This window comes from Mchenga conophoros, unplaced genomic scaffold (genome assembly GCF_057382185.1).
Source record: "Mchenga conophoros isolate Kocher_MC1m ecotype Shallow Benthic unplaced genomic scaffold, M_conophoros_male_GT1.1 unmapped_scaffold_9, whole genome shotgun sequence".
Classification (NCBI taxonomy): domain Eukaryota; kingdom Metazoa; phylum Chordata; class Actinopteri; order Cichliformes; family Cichlidae; genus Mchenga; species Mchenga conophoros.
The window spans coordinates 42,501-63,993 of NW_028182336.1; the positions used below are offsets into that span (position 1 = coordinate 42,501).

General features: G+C 40.1%; 4 protein-coding genes across 5 annotated transcripts in view; 1 reads left to right on the plus strand and 3 right to left on the minus strand.

Moving 5' to 3' along the window:
* Positions 1-1,814, minus strand: part of LOC146546148 (uncharacterized) — a 17,271-nt gene extending 15,457 nt beyond the window's left edge. The window contains exon 1 of the mRNA XM_085266669.1: positions 1,495-1,814. The gene's annotated coding sequence lies outside the window, so the exon portion shown is untranslated. The remainder of the gene's footprint in view (positions 1-1,494) is intronic.
* A 353-nt stretch (positions 1,815-2,167) lies between these two features.
* LOC146546149 (uncharacterized) lies at positions 2,168-5,172 on the minus strand. 2 transcript variants are annotated; one of them, XM_085266672.1, is made up of 4 exons: positions 4,833-5,156; positions 4,327-4,504; positions 3,971-4,149; positions 2,168-2,391 (listed from the first exon to the last, which is right to left on the minus strand). In XM_085266672.1, exons 2-4 carry the CDS (start codon positions 4,479-4,481, stop codon positions 2,375-2,377), a joined length of 351 nt encoding a protein of 116 aa, XP_085122798.1. In that variant the 5' UTR covers positions 4,482-4,504; positions 4,833-5,156; the 3' UTR covers positions 2,168-2,374. The 2 variants fall into 2 exon arrangements, 1 of the variants encoding a protein (XP_085122798.1); XR_014891034.1 differs by lacking the exon at positions 2,168-2,391 and having other exon boundaries at positions 3,444-4,149; positions 4,833-4,989; positions 5,074-5,172.
* A 140-nt stretch (positions 5,173-5,312) lies between these two features.
* Positions 5,313-8,319, minus strand: LOC146546150 (uncharacterized). Its single transcript, XM_085266675.1, has 6 exons — positions 8,057-8,319; positions 6,507-6,814; positions 6,245-6,420; positions 6,059-6,142; positions 5,811-5,956; positions 5,313-5,514 (listed from the first exon to the last, which is right to left on the minus strand). Exons 2-6 carry the CDS (start codon positions 6,652-6,654, stop codon positions 5,358-5,360), a joined length of 711 nt encoding a protein of 236 aa, XP_085122801.1. The 5' UTR covers positions 6,655-6,814; positions 8,057-8,319; the 3' UTR covers positions 5,313-5,357.
* Positions 8,320-8,546: 227 nt separating this feature from the next.
* LOC146546151 (regulator of telomere elongation helicase 1-like) lies at positions 8,547-21,493 on the plus strand. The gene is made up of 20 exons (XM_085266670.1): positions 8,547-8,887; positions 10,146-10,335; positions 11,195-11,288; positions 11,793-11,874; positions 13,282-13,342; positions 13,972-14,047; positions 15,387-15,471; positions 15,638-15,703; positions 16,446-16,602; positions 16,890-16,928; positions 17,018-17,090; positions 17,260-17,357; positions 17,486-17,541; positions 17,784-17,855; positions 18,059-18,140; positions 18,329-18,461; positions 19,876-19,989; positions 20,543-20,583; positions 21,090-21,175; positions 21,371-21,493. Exons 1-20 carry the CDS (start codon positions 8,786-8,788, stop codon positions 21,491-21,493), a joined length of 1,830 nt encoding a protein of 609 aa, XP_085122796.1. The 5' UTR covers positions 8,547-8,785.

The window sequence follows — 21,493 nt, forward strand, 5'->3', positions numbered from 1 at the left end:
CAAGCTGGTCAGCTGCTTTGCAACTCAATGCGTTACAAATCGACTTGTGTGCCTCTTTTTCTCTTTGGGTTTTCTGTGTGTTTTTTAAAATTTTTAAATCCACAGCAAGTGTCTCTCTCTCTGTCTCTCTCTCTCTCTCTGTCACACACACACACACACACACACACACAGTAAGGTCTGAAGTGCAAAATTTGAATTACATTCCTTTGTATCTCTCCCTCTCTCTCTGTCTCTGTCAACACACACACACACACACACACACACACACACACACTGTGAGGTCTGCAGTGCAACTGGGATTTAACAAGAGGGGCTCCCTCTGCTGCAATTGCATCTGTGGTCCACCGGAGGGCGACCAGCCGGGACGTCCTGTGCTTTGCATATTAAAGTTTTTGCAAGCGCATTGACATGTGTTTTTTGTGTAAAAGAGAGAGAGACACATACACACACAGAGAAGGTGGTCAGCTGCTTTGCAACTGGGATTGAACCAGAGGTGCTCCAGAGGTGCTCCCTCTTCTGGCTTTTTCTTATGCACACTATTAAAAAAAGTTGGGCGCACCCAAATCAGCGTTCAAAGATTGATGGCTCCCTGTCAGAGCACTGGCTATGAATTTCAGATCGATCAGGCCTTAACTTGACAAAAAAGTTATCAATCGTTCTTTTCATCTTTTCTCATTGCCCACGGTCAGTTATATCCACTTCTGTCGGTCCTAGGATATTCACAAGGCCTGTGTATCATCACTGATTTCTATAATCCACTTGATTCCGCTTCACAAGGTCCAGATTCGATTTGGTGCAATTTTTACTCAGAAAGTGAGAGATCTTATAATTCTGATCATTTATCAGTACTGACACTAAACTTTATCAGAGATGTGACCATCACAGCACATGCCGTTGTGTCAAAGTAACTGAGAATAAAATAAAATAAAAAACATAAAGGAGATTTTCCTGGCATGGATTTTATAGCAGATAACCTTAAAAATATTCTGCAATTATACCCAATTTGAAAAAGTTTACATTTCTTCAGTATTAAACAGCAGAAATTAAGCTTTCTTATCCGACGTCATTTACAAAGGAAAGAAAAGACAGCGGCCGCCAGCGCTGTAAACAACGGTAGACTGATGGGTAATAAGCGAATGAGTAATGCAGAAAACACATGTTTGAGATGGGAAACTTTTCTTGAAGTTTCTCTCACAGTTCACGCACAGCTCGCTGTGCGTGAACTGTGGGTTTTATCGTGTTGGAAGCAAAACAGCAAAAGTAAGAGGAATTAAGGATGATATTAGCCCCCACGCCGACTAAGCTAATTCTGATGCGTCGGTCCGCTCTGTTTACGTCTTCGTGTGGAATGCGTTTCCTGCTCTCATTTGCTGGTTGTTGTTGAAATAGTTTTGTGAGCTTTAACCTGAGATTCTGGCGTTTCTGGTAAAACACATTTATATTCATTCAATTCAGGATTTAATGAATCGATATCGCTTCATTCAAGCTACTCACCTGTCTATATCCACCTCCACTTCCAGCTGGACCACGGACATTTACTGATTGGTTTAGACCACGAAGGGGAATCACGTGTGTCTGTTGTTGATCACATGGACGTCTGTGGCAAATTTTACAAACACTTCTCATAATGAACGAACTCAGGAGGTTCAACGTTCCAGCGGTGAGCTGCTCTGTGCCACTTCCTTGAATATTAGCTGGGGAAATCAGCCAGATCAGCAGCAGGTGGACACAATCACACAGGTGCGTGGGCCAAGAGCGAGAGCCCGTAAGGATCTCCACCCAGGCAGAGAGGAGGAGGAGAGACAAAGAAAACAAAAACGAACAACAAGAACAACAAAACCTGTAGCCAGCGTGAGCGAACCAGAGAAGACACGGGGACCGTGACACATTTTCCCCACCAAGTTGAAGTCACTGATTTTGCTGTTCCAGACTTTTGGACTGAAAGTGAACAGCGGGTCCTGACTCCGCGTCTGTGGTAGAGGTTGACTGTCATGTTGTGTAAAGGTGGCATCCTCCTGCCCTCGTAGGAGTTTTTTTGAGCTGTGGATCTAAACAGCTTTTTTTATTATTATTTTTATTTTTGCTTTGCCAGACTTCTACAACCTCAACTGAAAACTGTACGCTCCATGGTAATCCGCTGTTACTGGGAAAATATAAGTCAATGCAGTACTGTGTAAATACAGGGAGTTTATTGAAACACAAAGAACTTCAACAAAGCATAGCATGTTAAACCATGCAATCTGAATGGGAAAAAAAGCCCCCCCCCCCCAAAAAAAGTGGCATTTAACATGATGATATTCTATTGCCTTCTGGGGGAGGAGGTGGTGCGCTCTTTCGTTTTTTCGCCTCTTTGGTGCCGCTCTCCTTCTTCTGTTTATTGTCCTCCTGTAGCTGTAACAAAGAGGGACGAAATAACAAAAAAGAGAAACATATTTGTCAAGTAATTTTACCCCCCCCCCCCCCCCCAAAGTGGCATTTAACATTTAACATGATGATATTCTACTGCCTTCTGGGGAGGGAAGGAACAGCGGTTTTTCTTTTGAGTTTATATTCAAGTTTTCTCCTTCTTGCCCCCTCTGGTGTACAATTTCTTCCTTTTTCCTGTTTAAAAAGAGTTCATATATTTTGTCATTTGACTGTAAGCAGTGCAAGGAGGAGATGCTCGCTTTTTGCATGACAGTCTGCCACTTCAGCCTTCCCTTTCTTTATAAGGCTGGAAAATACTTCAGACCCCTCCTCAGGCAGTAAGGGGCCTGAGGTGGGGTCTGAACTGTGGGTACCGGTATGAGGAGAGAAGGGGCACAGGACTGGATGGTGGGTTAAGGTTAGGATTTGGTTGGGGGAGGGAATTGCTAAAAGTCCTCATCTCGTCTTCAAATCCCTTCTTTCCTGTATTAATGAGAATCCTGCGACAGTCTGTTCAGACCCCTCCCTGACTGAGGAGGGGTCTGAACCGGGTCGGGTAGAAGCTGGAGTGGAAAATGGGTTAGGGTAGAAAGGGAAGGGTGACAGACAGTCACACAAAAAGCAAGCATCTCCTCCTTGCACTGAAGTGGCTGCAATCAGCTGGAGGTCCAGGCTCCAGTGGATGAGGGTACAGGTACTCAACAGGTACAGGGGCAGCCACGGCATGTTGGTCATGAACTGTTGAGATGGAGATGAATGGCTGCTGGGGTAAAAACCAAACAACCCAACTATGGAAGGCTCCTCACATACCCTCGAGGATACTGGGCAAACCCCACTCAATGAGGGCACCTCAAGAGCCGAAAGAAACATCCAAAATTATTGTTTTATATTATATTATATTATATTGTTTTATAAAAAGCAAGAAAAATCTTTTCATTTCAGACTGTTGAGGCACACTTGGTTGAGTGGAGCTTCAGTGGCACTGTAAACTATCTGAAACACAATTCACTTCAGTAATTATAATCTTTAAATGGAAGTAGATCAAACAAGCAACAAGAAAAACTACTCTCGTTCAGTGTAACAAAAAGCACTGTAACAGCTTCATATAGCAGAAGCTTCTCCTGACCACTGGAGCCTAGCTGATTCTATAATGAACAGAATAAACAATTATTGAAAGAAGAAGAACTTATTTCTGTCCAAAGGACCTACTGAGCATTGGAACTTAAGAAAGGTGAATCACTCCTCCCACTTTTCAAGGCTTATGGGGATGGCTCATTTACACACTGGTTCCACTGTTCTAACATACACATTGCTGCTCTACTAGTCGAGTGAATGTTGTCCTTCTGTGCCGAATATCACAGTAGGAAGTGCAGGAATCTGTTCATCTAAACCTGTAATAAAGTTGTTAAGATCCAACATTGTGGCTTGTTCTTTACAGATAAGGGCCTTAGAAAGATTGCTGACTGCTCTGCCTTTAGTCCCATTTTCAGCTCCATCACTGGTATTCAGTCCAAAGTTATAAAACCAGATTTTCCACAGGGTGCTTTCTCCAACTGGGCCTCACCGGGTGGCAACATTTCGCTCATGGAAATCTGTCGATCTGTACCCCTCTGCTTTATAGGACGGAGGAGTCTGTGCACATAGGAGTCACCGATGATCACAGATATTTTCTTCACATGAAGATTCCAATCCTGCAGTTTCCTCTGTGTGTTGGGTCTCTCGTTGGAGTGCAGACCTGTCGTTCTGGTGAGGATGGTGAGGAAGGAAGACAATAAGAGGAGGAGTCCTCTGTTATTCTTGTTTGGAGGCAGGTCTGCACACAAGGTTTCAATCTGTGTAGGTTTGTGAGTGTAACTCAAAGCTGTATTGTTTCAGTGAGGGGTTGACACGGTTATTCAGCTGTGTCGTTTCCCTGCTCACCTGTGGCTGTTGTTCTGGTTTACTGGGTGTGTCACTGCTGGTGTGGTAGCTGGATTCCAGTCTGCTAGCTCGGCTATAACCACCGCCTGGTTCTGGTCCAACGACTTGGGCTGGAGACGGCGGCCCAGGTTCCGTTTCTCCCAGGATGCTGCCATCTCAAAGGGGCCTCTCTAGAAAACTGAAAACAAATTTTAAACTCATACTCTATGCTTTGGTTATAATAGTCATGAAGGATAAAAATTGATCTCTGAGCTGAGTTTTTAGCATCTCCCAATTAGAGTCTGTGTCCTTCTATTGAGATAGCTGGTTTAATCAAAGTTACTAAATTTGTGGTTATTTTTATTCAGAGATTGATGATAACGGTCTTCTGAAACATTTTTCTGATGATCAACCGCTTTAATAAGTCTGTAAATTTTGCAAACTTTAATAAAAAAAAGTGTGGATCATCCGATTGTACTCTATTCCTCCGAGGTTCAGCTCTTTCATTCAGGGTGGATTTTACATACCGTTTGTCTCTGGCCACTCCTCGTTAAAATCTCCGATCTCCACCAGTCTGTACAAGGTAACAGATCATGTTGTTTTTCATGTTAGGCTTCTTCTGGGTTAGGCCTTCCTGTTGCTCATGGTGGAAGATGGGTGCCTTTGTTGACCTAGGAGGGATAGCTGGAGACAGGTATTCTGAAATTGCCTTCTTTATTTTTTTTAACGTAATTTGAGATGGGCTACGTAAAAGGTATTTGCACATACCAAGGCAACTCTTTGGATTCCCCGTCCATAAACATCCGACAGTTCTGAAACATGGTTTTTTCCACACAGAGGATGGGAGAGGAGGAGGGGTGAGGAGGGAGAGCTGGATGGGGAGGGTTCTGTGGGTTCATAAAATGGAGGTGGTCTGGTCTGATGGATTCCTCAAGCAAACGTGTCCGGTGGCAGTTTTATTTTCACCTAAATAACATTTGGGTGGGAGGAATCGGATCCACCGCAAGGCTTCTTTTTAACAATTTTTCCCCGTTGTTGTAGCCGTTAACTTTTTAAGTGTCATGAGGGACTGGTTGTCTTGCATACTGGGCTGCGGAGCAACCCAGGCCTGCAAGATGGCATTGACAGTGGGCTTGTTGGTGTGCCATTTCTCCTTGTCCAAAGCCATCTGCACACGTGCAGGCTGAGGTGGGTAAAAGTATTTTCATTCTGAAATACATACAAAACAAACAAAGCAATGGAACAGAAGAGGCTTCTACTGAGCTTGATGCTGACTCAGCCATAGCATCCCCAGGTTCAGTGCTCAGGTATCTGTGGTTTTTAATGCATGCAAATTAATTAGAGCCAAGAGAGATGAAAAAACCAAAATACAAGGGGCGAACATCTCTGACATACAGCAACATATGTGGCTGACTGTTATGAGTCCAGGGTTAGGGTTTCTCTGTCAGATCAAAGAAACAAATCTTTCTTAATATGCTATTGATCCAGTTAGGTCAAGCACTCACCTCGCTCTCAGGCGTTTTACATCTAATGATGGGTTGGACAGTGGGACCCCACATTCTCCTAGGAAGAACTTGCCCCTGTCATCGCTGCCAGCAATTTGATTTTGCAAGGACACTGGACGGATGTTCCTAAAATAGCAGTCCAACAACTGCAGAGAAAAAAAGGAATCAATGTTAAATATCTCATAAAATCAATTCACAAGGTGCCTATAGAGCAAGAAGAGAGTCGCTGCTGAGAATGAATGACTTACTTGTTCTTCCTGGCTGGTTATCTTCAAGTTACCACTCAGCTCAACACCATCAGCTACTGCTTTCCGCGCCATCCAGTCCTCTACCTGTGTATGTAAAAAAAAAGGTGTTGGAGCTTAAAGAAATACAGACTTACATCAGCTGTCATTTCACTTATCGTGCACTTTGGTTGTTGGTGGCGCACTTACACAAAGTTCTTGAACAGCATTTCCTGTCAGTCCATGTTGTAAAATCAGGATGGCCTCGCAGTACTGTCTGAAGGTAGTCATTGCATATGTGGGGATGCAATCACCGCCTGAAAGTCTTGCGTGGAAATATTCAATATCCTTCTTGGCCACCGGCAAGAATTTCCTTCTTATCAGACCTATTGCAAATGTGACAGAGGTAAGACATTATTGAAAGTTTGTATGTGTCATCCAATATGTGGAAGTGGCAATAAGGTCATCATACCTCGCTGTTGGCACAACTGTCGAAAACGCTTGGGGACTGTTCGTGATGATAAATCCACGTGTTTGAAGGCGAGTGCAGAGTTTAATGCAAGATTCTTCATCCTTGCAGTACTCCTGGAGCTCTGAGAAGTTCCAGACTCTACCTTCATTAGAAAACAGCTTCTGTGAAGCAATGGCTCTGGAAGCTTCTTCCTCACATTCCTGTGGTGTGCAGTCTTTCAGGCACACTCTGCTCAGGTGTGTGCGAATGGACTGTTGCGGCTTTTTACAAGCAGGCAGTAGACAATGTTTCTCTCCATCTTGTTTGCACTGTAAATACAAAGAGTGAGAGGCAGAAAGTGAGAGAGAAAAACTGCATATCAATTTAGTTTATTTTGATAGTATGAGAAAACAAACAAAGAACAACAACAATACATCCACACACAAACTTTGCTTCATCCCACCCCCCCAAAAAAACTTAAAGAAAAAAAAGTTTTAAAACAAGTTTTAAAGTTTAAAAATGAGGAGAATGGGCACATGCAAGTTTTACATGTTCAACCTGTCACGGCTGCCGAGGCGAGCCGTGTGGATTTAGAAGGAGGACCCAAGATGCAGGCAGTGGATGAGATACCGGTGGTTTTATTTACAGAGGTGTAGAAGCAAACAAACAGTGGGGCATAACAAACAACTAAAGACACCTAAACTGGGAGAACTAAAATAACAGACCTGGGAGCATATGACAACGGATGATGAATAGCAGAGAGACGCAGACGAGGAACAGGACTCCGTGGAACACAGGGTAACAGACTGACACGGAGTTACACAGACTGACACGGAGGAACACAGACGAACCGGCAACAGGCAGGAGAACACACAGGGCTTAAATACACACACCAGTAATCAGGGGTTGAGAGACAGGAGGGCAACACAGCTGGGAGGAATCTGGGCTGACGGGACAGGGGAAACGTAAACTGATCACACTCACATACGACGCGGACCTTCACAATAAAACAGGAAACTTGCATTAAAATATTCATTAAAATACCTCATTTGTAGATACCATCATTTTGTAGACCGCGGCTGAATACCCGCTAACTAGCTTTAGCATCCAGCTTCACCACGAGACAAAGAAATCACCCAAACACGCATAAATTCCAATCCAGGCAGAGAGACATACGCATAAATAAATCACTTTCAAACCGGGAGACGCTTAATATCCACTAAATAGCTTTAGGTGCCGAACATGACCACGACAGACAAAGAATCACCCAGTCACATGAAAAAAATCGCGATCGCCAAGATACACATACAAAGAAAAAAAAATCACTTCGCTTCTTACAAGTTTTAATTACAAACGATACCTCTGGAATAAAGTGACGTCCAAGTGCTAACCACACCATCATTTTGTAGATACCTCATTTGTAGATACCATCATTTTGTAGACCTCGGCTGAATACCCGCTAACTAGCATTAGCATCTGCCGAACATGACCACGACAAAGAATCACCCAGACACATTAAAAAATCACTTTCAAAGCTAAATTTTAAACCGGAGAGAGAGAGATACACTTACCTTGTCAAACCTTACACTGTTGTTCCGAATACTTCAGAAAATGACGTTCAAATCTCAATTTCAAAACGTAGGAGAGGTGGACAGATGCATGCGGGTCCAGCATACGCTACGGTGTCTTCTAAGGTCAATTTCAAACTGGAGGAGGGGCGGACTGACGCGCGCCGTTGATAGTGTCATCATTACGTTAATCCGAAAAGGCCGCACCACTCCCGGCATACCACTAGAATAAAGGAATTATCGGCCCATATTAACGAAAAATAAGTCCAGTGTGAAACAGTCGCTTGGCGAGCGATCGGGTGGTTTAGCGAGTGTCAGCCTCTTAAGTTTAAGACAAGCCCGGCTGCTTTTTAAGCGACGCGGCGCTAGCTACCCAGCTAGCGTCAGTACACAGGAACTACTTCCGGTAGTTATACAAAATAAAAGCGTCCCCCATTATAATCCGCTATAATGCTCTTATTGTGAAGGGCAAGCGGGACGCCATACTTCCGCTGCAAAATGTATTCTAAACGCTTTTTAGTTGTTTTTTTAACTCACTTTATGTGTCTTCCACAATGTTATTTCCCTTTCCTACAGTGTCTGTTACAAATGCTCAGGCAGGACCAATTAAGTAAATTATGGGATTAGTTATCTCGCGACTTCTTGGACAGCCAATAGCGATCGTCCTTACGTAGGCGTTGACAAAACTGGGCGCGATTGGGAACTGCTTTCTACAAATCGTCAGAGGACAGGATGCCTTCGCTGACTCTTAGGGGAGTGACAGTGAATTTCCCCTTTTCTCCGTATGAATCTCAGAAGGCATACATGAACAAAGTAATCGAATGTCTTCAGGAGGTAAGAATCGACTGTCATGTGTATGTCTGTTGATGGAAATGGGGGCAATACCGAGTAGTCATGGCTGCTGGGCTTTGGAGTTGACACATTTCTTGCAAGTATCAGCTCGTCTCACAGCTGCTATCCAGGCTAGATGACTTCTTTTGGTAACATCTGATACACGAGCTCCCTCATGATGCTTCCAGGTGGGGAAATAATAAAAATAGAGCCGATTTTCCAGCTTATTCCCTTCCCGATCGTGCGATTTAACAACCAACAACACATTAAGTGCGAGCCATTGCTGATGCTTTCGCTCCTTCAGCCCTTTGTTTGGCCTGCTAAAATGGCACTTCGGCAGTCACACCCCCTCCCGTGACATCACGCTCCAAAGCCCCATGAAGCCACCATGCTTACCATTTGCCGAAAGACAAGCCGTCTGACGTCTGCTTGTCCAAAATGTAGCTTCACATAATATAATGATAATAATGGGGAAAAAAACATATGACAAAAGAGGCTTCATGTCATTGACCTGTCCTTAGAATTTCTTTACAGTTTCTATGTAATACAATAAATAGCACTCTGCTGACTTGTCTTGGGTTTACCCTGGCTCTTGACAGCTGACAAACAGCTCAAATACCCCCGATGTTTAATCAAGAACTGATTTAAAAATCTGCCTTTTCATGTGTATGAATGATTACAATGTTTTTCAATCATAAAATATTTGCTCTGGCAGTGAAAGCTTACTGAACCTGAACCATCCTTATGTTAGGCTCCCGAGACAGTTTTGCACTAAACATGTGGTTGTGTACTCTCTCTGATAGTTTTTTTCTACTTCTCACCACACTACACATCTGGCCAAAGGTCTGATCAGTTTATGCAATTGCAAGGTGTATATCCACATATCAGCCACAAGTCACAAGAATTTCTACTTCTACAGTGCTGGTCAGAGTTTGATCAAACTTGTACACAATTGTCACCTAATGGATCTTGACACACGCTGTGCTGTTTTATTTATTTATTTATTTTTCACCTTACCTTTTAACTGATCTGTGCAGATATCTGCCCTTTTATGAACCTGATCTGCTAGATATTTCTTTCTGCTAAAAGGGAGATCTTTCTCCACAATGCCAAATCTTTGCTCATAAAAGCGTAGTCTAATACCTGGAAGTCTCTAATATTTTAATGTTGTTACCATCACAATTTGTGTTTTTGGGTTTTCTCCGTTTGTTTTTTATTTTATTTTATTTGATGTATATCTTTACCTGTCTGGTTATTTCAGAAAGTCAATGGGGTTCTGGAGAGCCCAACAGGCACAGGTAAGACTTTGTGCCTGCTGTGTGCCACCCTGGCCTGGAGGGAGAACTTCAAGGACACCATGTCTACCTGTATGATGGCAGAGAGGCTGGGCCAGGAGATGTTTCCAAACACACCTATGTCTTCCTGGGGGACAGCTGACGGTGACAAACCATGTATGTTTGTATCATCTGCAAATCAAGAGTCATTTGTAATTTTACTTGTCAAAGAAGAATAACAGATACATATACAAAAACGCAAAGGATATAAGCTACGAAGACATGCTGTGTGCTTACATCGCTATGCAATAGAAAATGAGCTAGCACTGATTTCTTTATATTTTGATAAATGGTAAATTGACTGCTTCTTCTATAGTGCTTTTCTACTCTTTTTGAGCACTCAAACCACTTTATATTTTGTTAGGAAAATAGGATTTAACGATTCACTCAAACATGTAATGTTTCCAAACATACATGGAAATATTCTACATATTTCAAGACAGCATTTGTACTACTCTAACAAGGTTGTAAGTCAATATTTGGTAGGATGTCCTTCTTCCATTCCCTGTCAAGATGGGTTGTCATCCCCATGTTTCAGCTATGCATTCAAATCGTACAAAGAATGGTTGAGATGTAGGAGGCTGCTCAGCTTGGTGTTCAGGGGCTCCATGAGGTGGTAGCACAGCTAATAGCTGTGGCAGGTGCTCAGTCTCTCGCTTTGGGAAAACAGCTGTTGTAGAAATGTCAATCTGGACAGAAGGCTGATATAGAAGTTTAGAATATACATCATGTTGCAACTTTTGCATATTTATTGCTCAGCTGTTTAATCTGTTCAAACTGTATTGTCTGTGTTCTTTTGGATCATTGCATAAATTCTCAAATTTCTTCAAAGACAGATTTGCGCATATACACTGTTAGTAAATGAGGCCCAATATCCCAGAAGTTTGACTTGATGGTATACTATGTTAAAAAGTGTTCAGTTAATTTTTTTCAGCAACGTATAAAGCCCTAATTGTCTTTTCTTATTGTTGTCAAGCCTACTACACTGATGTCCCCAAGATCATATATGCAACGAGGACACATTCTCAGCTTACACAGGTTATTAATGAGTTAAAGAACACTTCATACAGGTAAGCATTTCTAACTTTTTGATCATGCATGATTGTCTGAATGACAGCTATTCACAATATAAAACAACATTTCTAATAGGTTTTGTGATCATGGTGTAATGAGGACACCAAACCCCTACTGTTAGTATATACTAGGGAGATACAAATTTTAATTACCAGGTTTACAGTATACATTTTAGTATAGCTGAATTTGATCCTGGAATGGTACAATAGCTACCGTTTTTATTTTGTTTTGTTGTGTAATGAGTTCAGTTTCACAAAAAAACACTCAGGCCTGATAACTGAAACCTAATAACAGAATGTATCTGACAAAGTTTAACAGGCTAAAAGATCTCAAAAAGCAACACACAAGTCCCAATTAACCAAATACTACTGGTGCTTTAAAGGGTTATTACATAAGCTATAATCATTTTGAAGTCTTACTGAGTGCAGCACCTTTTGTCTGTTCTGGTTTTTTTTGGCTATTTGTGGTAAACCAGTTCTCCCATGTCTCTTTCGATTCAGCCCAAAGGTGTGTGTGATGGGCTCAAGAGAGCAGTTGTGTATTAACCAGGACGTCATGTGTCAGAAGAGCAACCACGTCAAAGTAAGTTATAAAGGCAATATTAGAGATATAAATATAATGGGATGTTTTAACTGCTATGTCTAATGAATTGTTTTAAACACAAAACAGTGAATTTCTTCAAGCTCACTGCTGAAAAAAAGGAGGAAAATCTACTTAAAGTTTGACTACATTCACAAAGAACAAAAATCAGTTGTGCCAACTGTATTCTATTGGACTTCCACTCGAAACAGTAACTTCATCCTTGTTCTGGTCAGCCGCCAACAGTAGCATTATAAAATCAGTTCTCCACCTGCTGCAGGTTCTGGTTGGTGTGGTGCCTTCAGTGTGCATTAGATCTCAGGAACACAAGCACTACTATCGCCCGCTCTAGTTCAAGACGGTGGAGCTTTATTATATCTGAGAGCAAGATGAATTCCTCATTTTTGTGGAAGCAGCTCAATGAAACCAACGGCCACCACACCAGCCCCTTTACATGAATTCCAAATCCTGCTCCTCACATACAAGGTCTTAAATAATCAGGCCCCATCTTATCTTAATGACCTTGTAGTACCATATCACCCTATTAGAGCACTTCGCTCTCGCTCTGCAGGCCTACTTGTTGTTCCTACAGTATTTAAAAGTAGAATGGGAGGCAGAGCCTTCAGTTTTCAGGCCCCTCTTCTGTGGAACCAGCTTCCAGTTTGGATTCAGGAGACGGAGACTATGATCATGCTTAAAACCTTCCTCTTTTCTAAAGCGTATAGTGAGGGCTGGATCAAGTGACCCTGAATCCTCCCTTAGTTATGCTGCAATAGGTGTCTACTGCTTCTACATTTTAAATATTTACAACATTACATCATGACAATTTTCTAATTTGGTGGGCTCAGGCCATTTGCTAGTAGTTGTCTTTCTACTGCGTGCCAATAGTGCCTCTACCAACTTGTTATACTTGTTCAGTGTCAAACAGGGAAACCTATCCAGGGTAAATTTTCTCAGAGTTTAAAGTAGGCTACTCCTCCACATTCAAACGAGCCAGTTGAGGTGGTTTGGGCATCTTACAAGACCTCACCAGCATGTCAAAAAATAGTTATTACATCTGCAACAAGAGTGTCTCAACCGTGTTTTTCACGTAACAGTCACATGAAGATTCACCTTCCAAGGCCTCCCCCCGCAGGCCCTCTCAGTCCCAAAGGTCAGAGACGGGTCTCCTCTTCTCCAGTGATTTATGGTGCCTGGGTGTGCCAGTCTACATATAACTTGCAATACCTAACTGTGTGTGGAATAAAGCATAAAAGACATATGTGACGCTATCCTTTCTAATGTCTGTATGTGTACTATTAAAAATGAGCCAATGAGCTAGCTGGTGGAAAAAAAATGATAAGTAACGGGTTATGGGTAGATAGTTAGTGATTTTTGTCTTATTGTGGAATCAATTTTTTTGTTTTTCAGGTTCATATGTGCAGAGGAAAAGTTTCCACCAGGTCATGTGTCTACTACAAAAAACTTGAAGGTAATGGTCTAACAGAGTGACTATATCCGTGTAGCATAATAGTCTAGAAAAGCATGTAATTTACCTTTTTTGTTTGTGTTGTACAGACTACATATATCATTCAATATTATATTATTCAACACTAATAACTTTCTATGTATCGTACAACCTTGGCCTCACGTACTACTGTGAGGAAGTTTGAAGTCCAGGAATGTCCAAAATGTGGATATTAATGAAATGTCTACTGCCTGCTTTTAGTGGCTGTAAAAATTTGAATGAAAATTGTTATGTTGAGAATGTGGTCCATGCATTTGTTACTTCGAGGATAGCAAATTATAATAACTTGTTATGACGCCGTTCTATAACTTATATAAAAATCCCCCATTTGATAGAAAACAGGAAACTTGACACGTGTCATTTTTATACATCTCTCTGTAAATTTTTATCTGCACATATGAATTTGGTTTCTTGTGTATAAAGGACTACTTGTGTTTATATCTGTCTTGCTATAAGAGCTGTGTAACCATCCCAAATTTCTAATTTCTGGGAATATAAAGGTTTAATCTATTCTATTCTATTCCATCAGTGATTTATAGCAATTTATCTTATAAATACTCAATCTTAAGCTTGATCTTCTTTTTTTCTTCTAGAAAAGAGCACTGATAGAGACTTTGTTAGTTCTATCCTTGATGTGGAGGATTTGGTCCAATTTGGCAACAAGCAGAGGTGTGTAATTGATGTGTTCTTTTTTTTTGTAAATTTCTGTTTCACTAATAAGTCTCTGTTCTGCACTTTCTTACTTTGGTAAGAAATAATCAGCATTGGCAGGTGGGTATGTCTCTGTGTGACACCAAAGTATTGTCTTAATAGTAGCTAATGAATCAAATAGTATTTTATTAATCAGTCACTTGATTAGTAGTATCCTCTTTACTTCAGTATAAGATGCTATTTAGCGCTGTCCAGCAAAACCCTTTAAAACTGTAGCCAGTGTGAAACCCCTGTAGGTAATCTATAGATGGGTCACAACTTAAAGTTAAGCTGAACTCTTGATTGGAACAGTGAGGTGACCCAATAAATATGTTACAAAATAGAGGCATTTCATTATAGTGGGTGGAGTGGGTTAAGTGACTTGCAAAATGAATGGGGCTTAACAGATATTTGGTGTTAACCGTTTAGGAATTGCAGCCATTTTTAATGCATCGTCCTCTATTTTTAGCAGTTTAAAAGTAGTTGGATAACTGACTGATAGACAGTTTCATGGCCAGGTAAGGACTGGTCTTTCATCATTTCATGACAAATTAAGCAGAAAAAAGATCTAGAGTTGATCAAAGTGTTGAATTTGTATTTTGTATCAGTTCACTAAAACTTTCAATACAAGGACCAAAGTCATATCAATACAATTGAAGGAGAAACATCATAATGCTGAAAAAACCCAAAGAAATCCATCAGAGGTCGAAAACAAAAATAAATAAGAGTGGTCAAATCAACAATCTAAAAGTACCTGGGTGTACCATAGCCGAAATAATAAAATGGCCACTGACACCTTATATAGGCTACTGATATCAGGACATACGGTGTCCTCACAGTTTATAGAGATCTTCACCCAAACTCCAGCACCCCAACCAATAGAAAGAGGCAAGGTGATTAGTGAGTTCAGGATGAAACCCTCAGCATCCATGAAGACACTAGCAAGATGGGCCACCCGAGATGAGCTGCTTGGGTGACTCAAATACATGATAAGGAATTGTCATGCACAATCCCTCTAGCACACGCACCATTGACATGGCAACTAGCAAAGGCTGGCTTAAAGGACAGCACAGAGGCTCTGATTGTGGCACCACAACAATAGGCCCTAAGCACCACTTCAATAAAGCCAGGAGTCAACCATAGCGCACAGGACCGAAACTGCAGAGTGTGCAATGGCTCCCCGGAGACTATCCAACACACAGTAGCAGGATGTAAGATGTTATATAGGCCTGGCTACACTTAGACCCAGCTATCAGGATGGGTCTGTTTTTGTTTGAAGTTCATGTATTTGATTTCGGATTTGCACATTTTTCCACAGAGTCTGTCCTTACTACCTCTCTCGTTCACTGAAACAAGAAGCAGATGTCATTTTTATGCCATACAACTACCTGCTAGATCCAAAGGTGAGCTCAGTCATCCATCCTCATTACATCTCAGGATGATATATGTGACCATAATTGAGCATTGAAAGAGACTTTAGTGTTATGATTGGCACTGTCATTTCCAATTTCCATGAATCCTAATATTCAACTGCCACTCTCTCGCTCTCTCCGTCTTTCCATTCCACAGAGCCGTAAGGCACTCAGTATCGACCTGAATGGAGCTGTGGTTATCTTTGACGAGGCTCACAATGTGGTATGGTTATATCTTTCCTTTGTTAAATGTATTCACTAAGTAAACTAAATTAAAGCTTCGAAGACCAGAAGTGACCCACTACTAAGGCTTTCAAATTCATTTTAACTTGTATGCCACATAGAGCCTAAATAAAGACCGCTGGGCTGCTCAAACCCTAAGCACATATTAAAACAAATGCTTCCAGATTTTCCTTTTGTTTTAGTGTAGAGAAATACAAGTACATGCACAAATTCACATTAATGAACTATCCTTTTGCAAGCCAGATATTGAACAGCATAGCTTCACAAAAAAATGCATTTTTTAATAAATCCCATGTCATTACTGTGCATTACAAGTGATTGATTACAGTAGATCTACAATTTCACAAAATGCTCAGTGTACAGTATTTAAACATGAACAAATATTTTCTTTTATTAATTAAAGAACCTAAAAAACATAAATTCAAACTCCTGTATGAAATGTACTCTTGGGCATACTAAAGTACTAATGTCATCATCATGCCATAATAGTTGAAGTGAAATGTATTAAAATTTCCAGTTACTTAAGCTTTACAAACAATTTGTAATAAATAAAACACAATGTGGTGCGATCACTATTATTTATAGGCTGATACATATTCCATTTTCAAACATGAAGAGAACGTTTGCAGACCTTTCAATTTGGGGTAGCAATGTTTATATTATATTATATTAGATAAAACTTTATTAATCCCTCCGGGAAATTTTACTTCTTTTATTTGCAGGAAAAGACATGTGAAGAATCAACATCATTTGATCTCACTCCCTACGATGTAGCCTCAGCCATTAATGCTGTGGACAGGCTGCTTGTGGAGCAGTCTAAAGAAATCAGCCACAGAGACTCTGTGAATGTAGACTTTCATGGAGAAACCTCCGCTTCTGGTAAGAAAACCTACTTGTCTCAATTTCTCAGGTTATATACATGTTTCTAAAAGAGTTTTCCATGGAATATAGTATAGTTATGTATAAATTTCATGGCATTTTGGGCTACTTGTATACTTGTATAAGTTTGGATTTACTTCTACCTTCTAAGTCTTCACTAACTTTATTAGCCTTAGTTTAGCCTTGGCCTTATTAAATTATTAATAGTAATAATTTTTTGTTGTTTTGTAAAGCAAGTAAAGGATTGTCAGCTGCACGTCTTTTAATATTTTCTTTTTTTGTTTTAGGTTTCAAATTAGGTTTGTCCACCATTGCAAAAATCAAACGTAAGTATTTATTAAAGTATTGCGGAGTCAGTCGTCCTGTTGGTTTGTGACAAGAGTTAATTTTCAAAACTTATTTTCTGCTTTAACAGAGATACTACTGGATCTGGAAGCTGCCATTGATGCCTATGATCCAAGTGATCAAGGCATTACCAAACCTGGAATGTAGGTGACAGCATGGTAGAACAAATAAAGTGTGGTCATAGAATGTCTCTGTAGTTAGTACCTTAACCGTAGTGCGGGTTCTCACTTAAAGCTGCTGAGAGAATGATTCTGAATCTTAACTGTTATAATAAACCTAATAAGCACTGCATGTCTCTATGTTGTGTCTTAGCTTCATCTATGAGGTGTTCGAAAAAGCTAATCTGACCTTCAGCAGCAAGACAGCAGTCTATGAAGCTCTGGAGCACATCATTGGATACCTGGCACAACGTAAGGCATCATATTTTGGCTTAGACACATTATCACATCATTTATCATTTGTAACATTGGCTAGTTTTATTATACCGATCAGTGCAACTAATTAACAAATGACCTGTTTGATGCATGTTTCTCCTCAGAGCCAGGAATATTTCTCAATACTAGTGGACTCCAGAAGCTTTCTGATATCATACAGGTACACTTTGTATGGCTATTAAAGAATTTGGTCAATATTAAACTTTTTTTGGGGGGGGGGGATTTTTGTCTTTTTGAGTGAAAATTAATATGCATTGGTCCCATATTATTTGTGTGGCCTAACAGATTTGATTGAGGACAGTCAATAAAATTATAGAATTCATTACTCTTCGTTGTATAAAGAGTAGTTATTTAATCACCCTGTGGCATGTTTGAAGGTTCTCCTTTGTTTTGTTATTTCAGCTGGTATTTTGTGGTGAACCGTCAGAAAAGGAGAAACTACACCAGATGGAAACCAACACGGCTCATTTCAAGGTGTGTTCATTAAGTCAATGGAATTTTTTTTTTTTAAATTTTTTTTTTTGGGGGGGGGGATACAATTCGTGTTCATATTGGAACCAGCTAAAAGTAGCATATCTTTGCCACAACTATCACCATTGTTCCGGTATATTAAATTTAAAAAGAAATCTTGGAAATTAAATAACTAATTATGAGCTTCTGTCATTTGTTCGGCTCAGGTTCATATCCATCGGGACACCAGCATTCACTCAAAAAAACATAGTGTTGATATGTGGGCTTCAGGTTCATCAAAAAAGCAAGGTAACGGTGCACAACCTGATGCATTGTTGTGTTACATGGATCCACATTGACAGAATGAATTTTATTAATACCATTTATATATTTCCGCTAGAGTGTGAACCCTGTTAAAAGTTATAGTTTCAATCGTTATTAGTGTATGAAAGATTCGTACTACAGGTAAATGTGATGTGTTTCTCTGGAAATTGCAGGAAATATTCTGAGTTACTGGTGCTTCTCTCCGGCCTTCAGTATGCAAGATCTGGTGAATCAAGGCATTCGCTGCATCATTCTGACAAGTGGTACCCTATCGCCCCTGTCTTCTTTCACATCTGAGATGAGAATGTAAGTTAGCTGTCACTCTGACTGCCCTGCTGCACAATTACATTTTTCCCACACCAGCTTGAGTAGCAACTACTTTAAAATAAAAAAAAATAAAAAAAAACAATCACCTTTATACCTGTTTAGTCTGAACATTGAACAGAAGAATTAAACCCTTTCTACAGTGAACTGCTGTTTGATGTAGAAACTGTTCACTATCTCATAATTTAAATCTTCTGTTCATTATTTGATTTTTCTAGCAATTGAACGATGCTCAACATAAAAGTTAATGATTCATTTTATAGCCAGGAGAACTTGTTTGACATGGTCTATGAATAAATCAGAATGATTCTGACAATACACAGATCTATGTAATCCTCTAACAATTTGTTAGCATCCAAAGGCATTGTCATCTCTGCTATATACAGTGTAGTATATAGCGAGACAAGACGATGAGGCTCCAATTCCATGCAGTGCAAATGACTAACAATAAATATAAGAAGAGTAAGAAACAAATACACACTTTATGACTAAAGTAAAAGGATCAATAACAATTTAAATTTACAAGTTACAGTTGAAAGAGTTAAATTGACCTTGATGGTCAAAGGAGCTTGCAAAGGAAAGCGTCTGGACTTCTTTAAGTTGCTTGAAGACGTTTCACCTCTCATCCGAGAAGCTTCTTCAGTTCTAAGGTCAAATGGTGGAGAGTCCCAGATATAAACCTAGTGGGAGTTTCTCCCCACAGAGGGACAAAAGGACCCCCTGATGATCCTCTAGTCGCCTGAGCCAAGGTGGGAAACTGGGTGTGGGTCCCAATCAGCCAGAGTTTCGGGTGTGTTCATTGTGAAACCTGGCCCCACCTTATCATGCGAATTCCTGAGGTCAGATGGCCCAGGATGTGAGTGGGCGTTAAGGCGTCTGGGAAGGATCTCAAAACTGGATTATAGATGGCAGAGAGTTGGTGTCGTAAACCCCGCCTCTGTTCAAAGATGGTCGCTCACAGTGGACATAGATGGCTTCTTTCACTCCTCTTTCAAACCATCTGTCCTCTCTGTCCAAAATGTAAACATTGGCATCCTCGAAAGAGAATGCCAATTGACCTTGATGTTATTTAAAGTGACGAGTGTAGCAGCTTGTAAATATGGGCAGGATTCTTGAGAGTGGAGTTAGTCAGTATGACACATGCCGATGAATTTGCGGCATTTTATCTTTACATTTTCAAAAAATTCTGTCTAATACATCTAACATATATGGTTTTCTGTAAGTGTAATGCTTTTTGAAAATGTTGTAACCTCCAATTTTTCTGTCCTTCACTGAATAGAAATTCATCATGAAGTATCATATGAAGTAGCATTACTAGTAAACTTTTGTTTGCTGCATGGACAGCGGGGTAAACCTAAAACTTGATCACAGTGAGTTTCTGCTCCTCCTCTTACAGAGAATTCCCAGTATGTCTGGAGAACAGCCATGTGATTGAGCGCGACCAGATCTTTGTGGGCGTCATTGCACAAGGCCCAGATGGAGTGCCCTTAAGTTCAGCGTTTGATCGAAGGTCAGTATTCTTTTTTTAGCATATGATTACTTTCTAACAGGTCACTTTGGAAATTTGCAGTTGTTTGAAATGAAATATGTTTTGCCATATGCCTAAATACAAATTAAGGTGCATGGCAAAACTTATAATTTGCTCATTTATTTGCTAGTTTTTCTGACTTCTGGAGTCAATTATCGTTGTGTAACGATATTTTTTTCTCATGTTTTGATTTATTATAAAGTCAAGTTAAATCCTTTTATGTGTATGTAAGACTTTAGTTAATTTTTATATAATACTAATTCAAGAAAACAGTCTTTTCTATGCACTTTGTATTGCAAGATAAGTATTAGAAAGAACACCCCACCAATCATACTGTTTTATATTCTGCACTCCAGATGGATTGAGTGCGTTAAAATATTTTTCATGTTAATTGTGAGGACTGCCTTAACGCGTTTAAGCCTGTTAACGCCAGATTAACGTGTGAACGCTGACAGAACTAATATATACCTACATTGGTTCTGACTGTGAAGTTTTTACTTGATTGCTAAACTCAAACTTTAAATTTCTGTCACAGGTTTGTTCCTGAAAACATGGCATCTTTAGGCAACACTGTTGGTAAGATCACAATATACAGTATTGAAATTGTTTGGTTTTGCTGTTTCTAAGGAGATTTTTTTTTCTTACTGACATCAGCAACACTGTTAACTTAATGCTCTGATCTTCATGGTTATTTCATATTGCTTATTATCTTTTTCATTAAGTGATGACGTACCTGAACCCAGTTTCCGGGCCCAAACTACTCTGCATTTATTGAGGCTGTTGTGTTTTTAACACATTTTAAGGCTTTTATCTTGTTCTATTCAATCTGAACAAGCCCATTTTAAAAAAAAAAAAGTTAGCGTCCATCCTTCGGCTGTATGTTGTAATGTTTCTTTTTAGAAATCTCTCGATCAGAACATGGCGTACTATGTTTAGGTGGAAACTAGCAAGCTAACTCTCTGCTAACTTTTAACTCTGTTAAATTTCATAAATTCTATTTTCACAGATGCCTGGATTTTAAACTTAATTGTTACCTTGGTTTTGATTGTGATACAGTTTTGTAACCTGTGTTCTTTTCTCAGCCAACCTGAGTCGTCTGGTTCCTCATGGACTCTTAGTATTTTTCCCTTCCTTTCCTTCAATGGAAAAAACATTGGAATTCTGGAGGGTAAGTGTAATTCAGCAGAATCACCTGTGGAAAACCATAAGGGTTTGGGTTTTTTTTTTTTTGTTTTTTAGCTTTTCTAGTCACTTTTATGTTTTGTGTTCTCTTTCTCCATGAATTATATTTTGTATTGTCTAGCAAATTAGAAATACATTTAATGGAAATTTAATATACAGACAACTCTGCTATTGTTTCCAGTGGATGATGGGCCATGCAGACGAGCTTTTGCAACAGTCGTATACGGATCGAATGGCCCGGAGCAATGGGCCAGACACCCTTCTCAAAGTCCACAAAACTTCTCAAAGTTTTGTGGACTTCTAA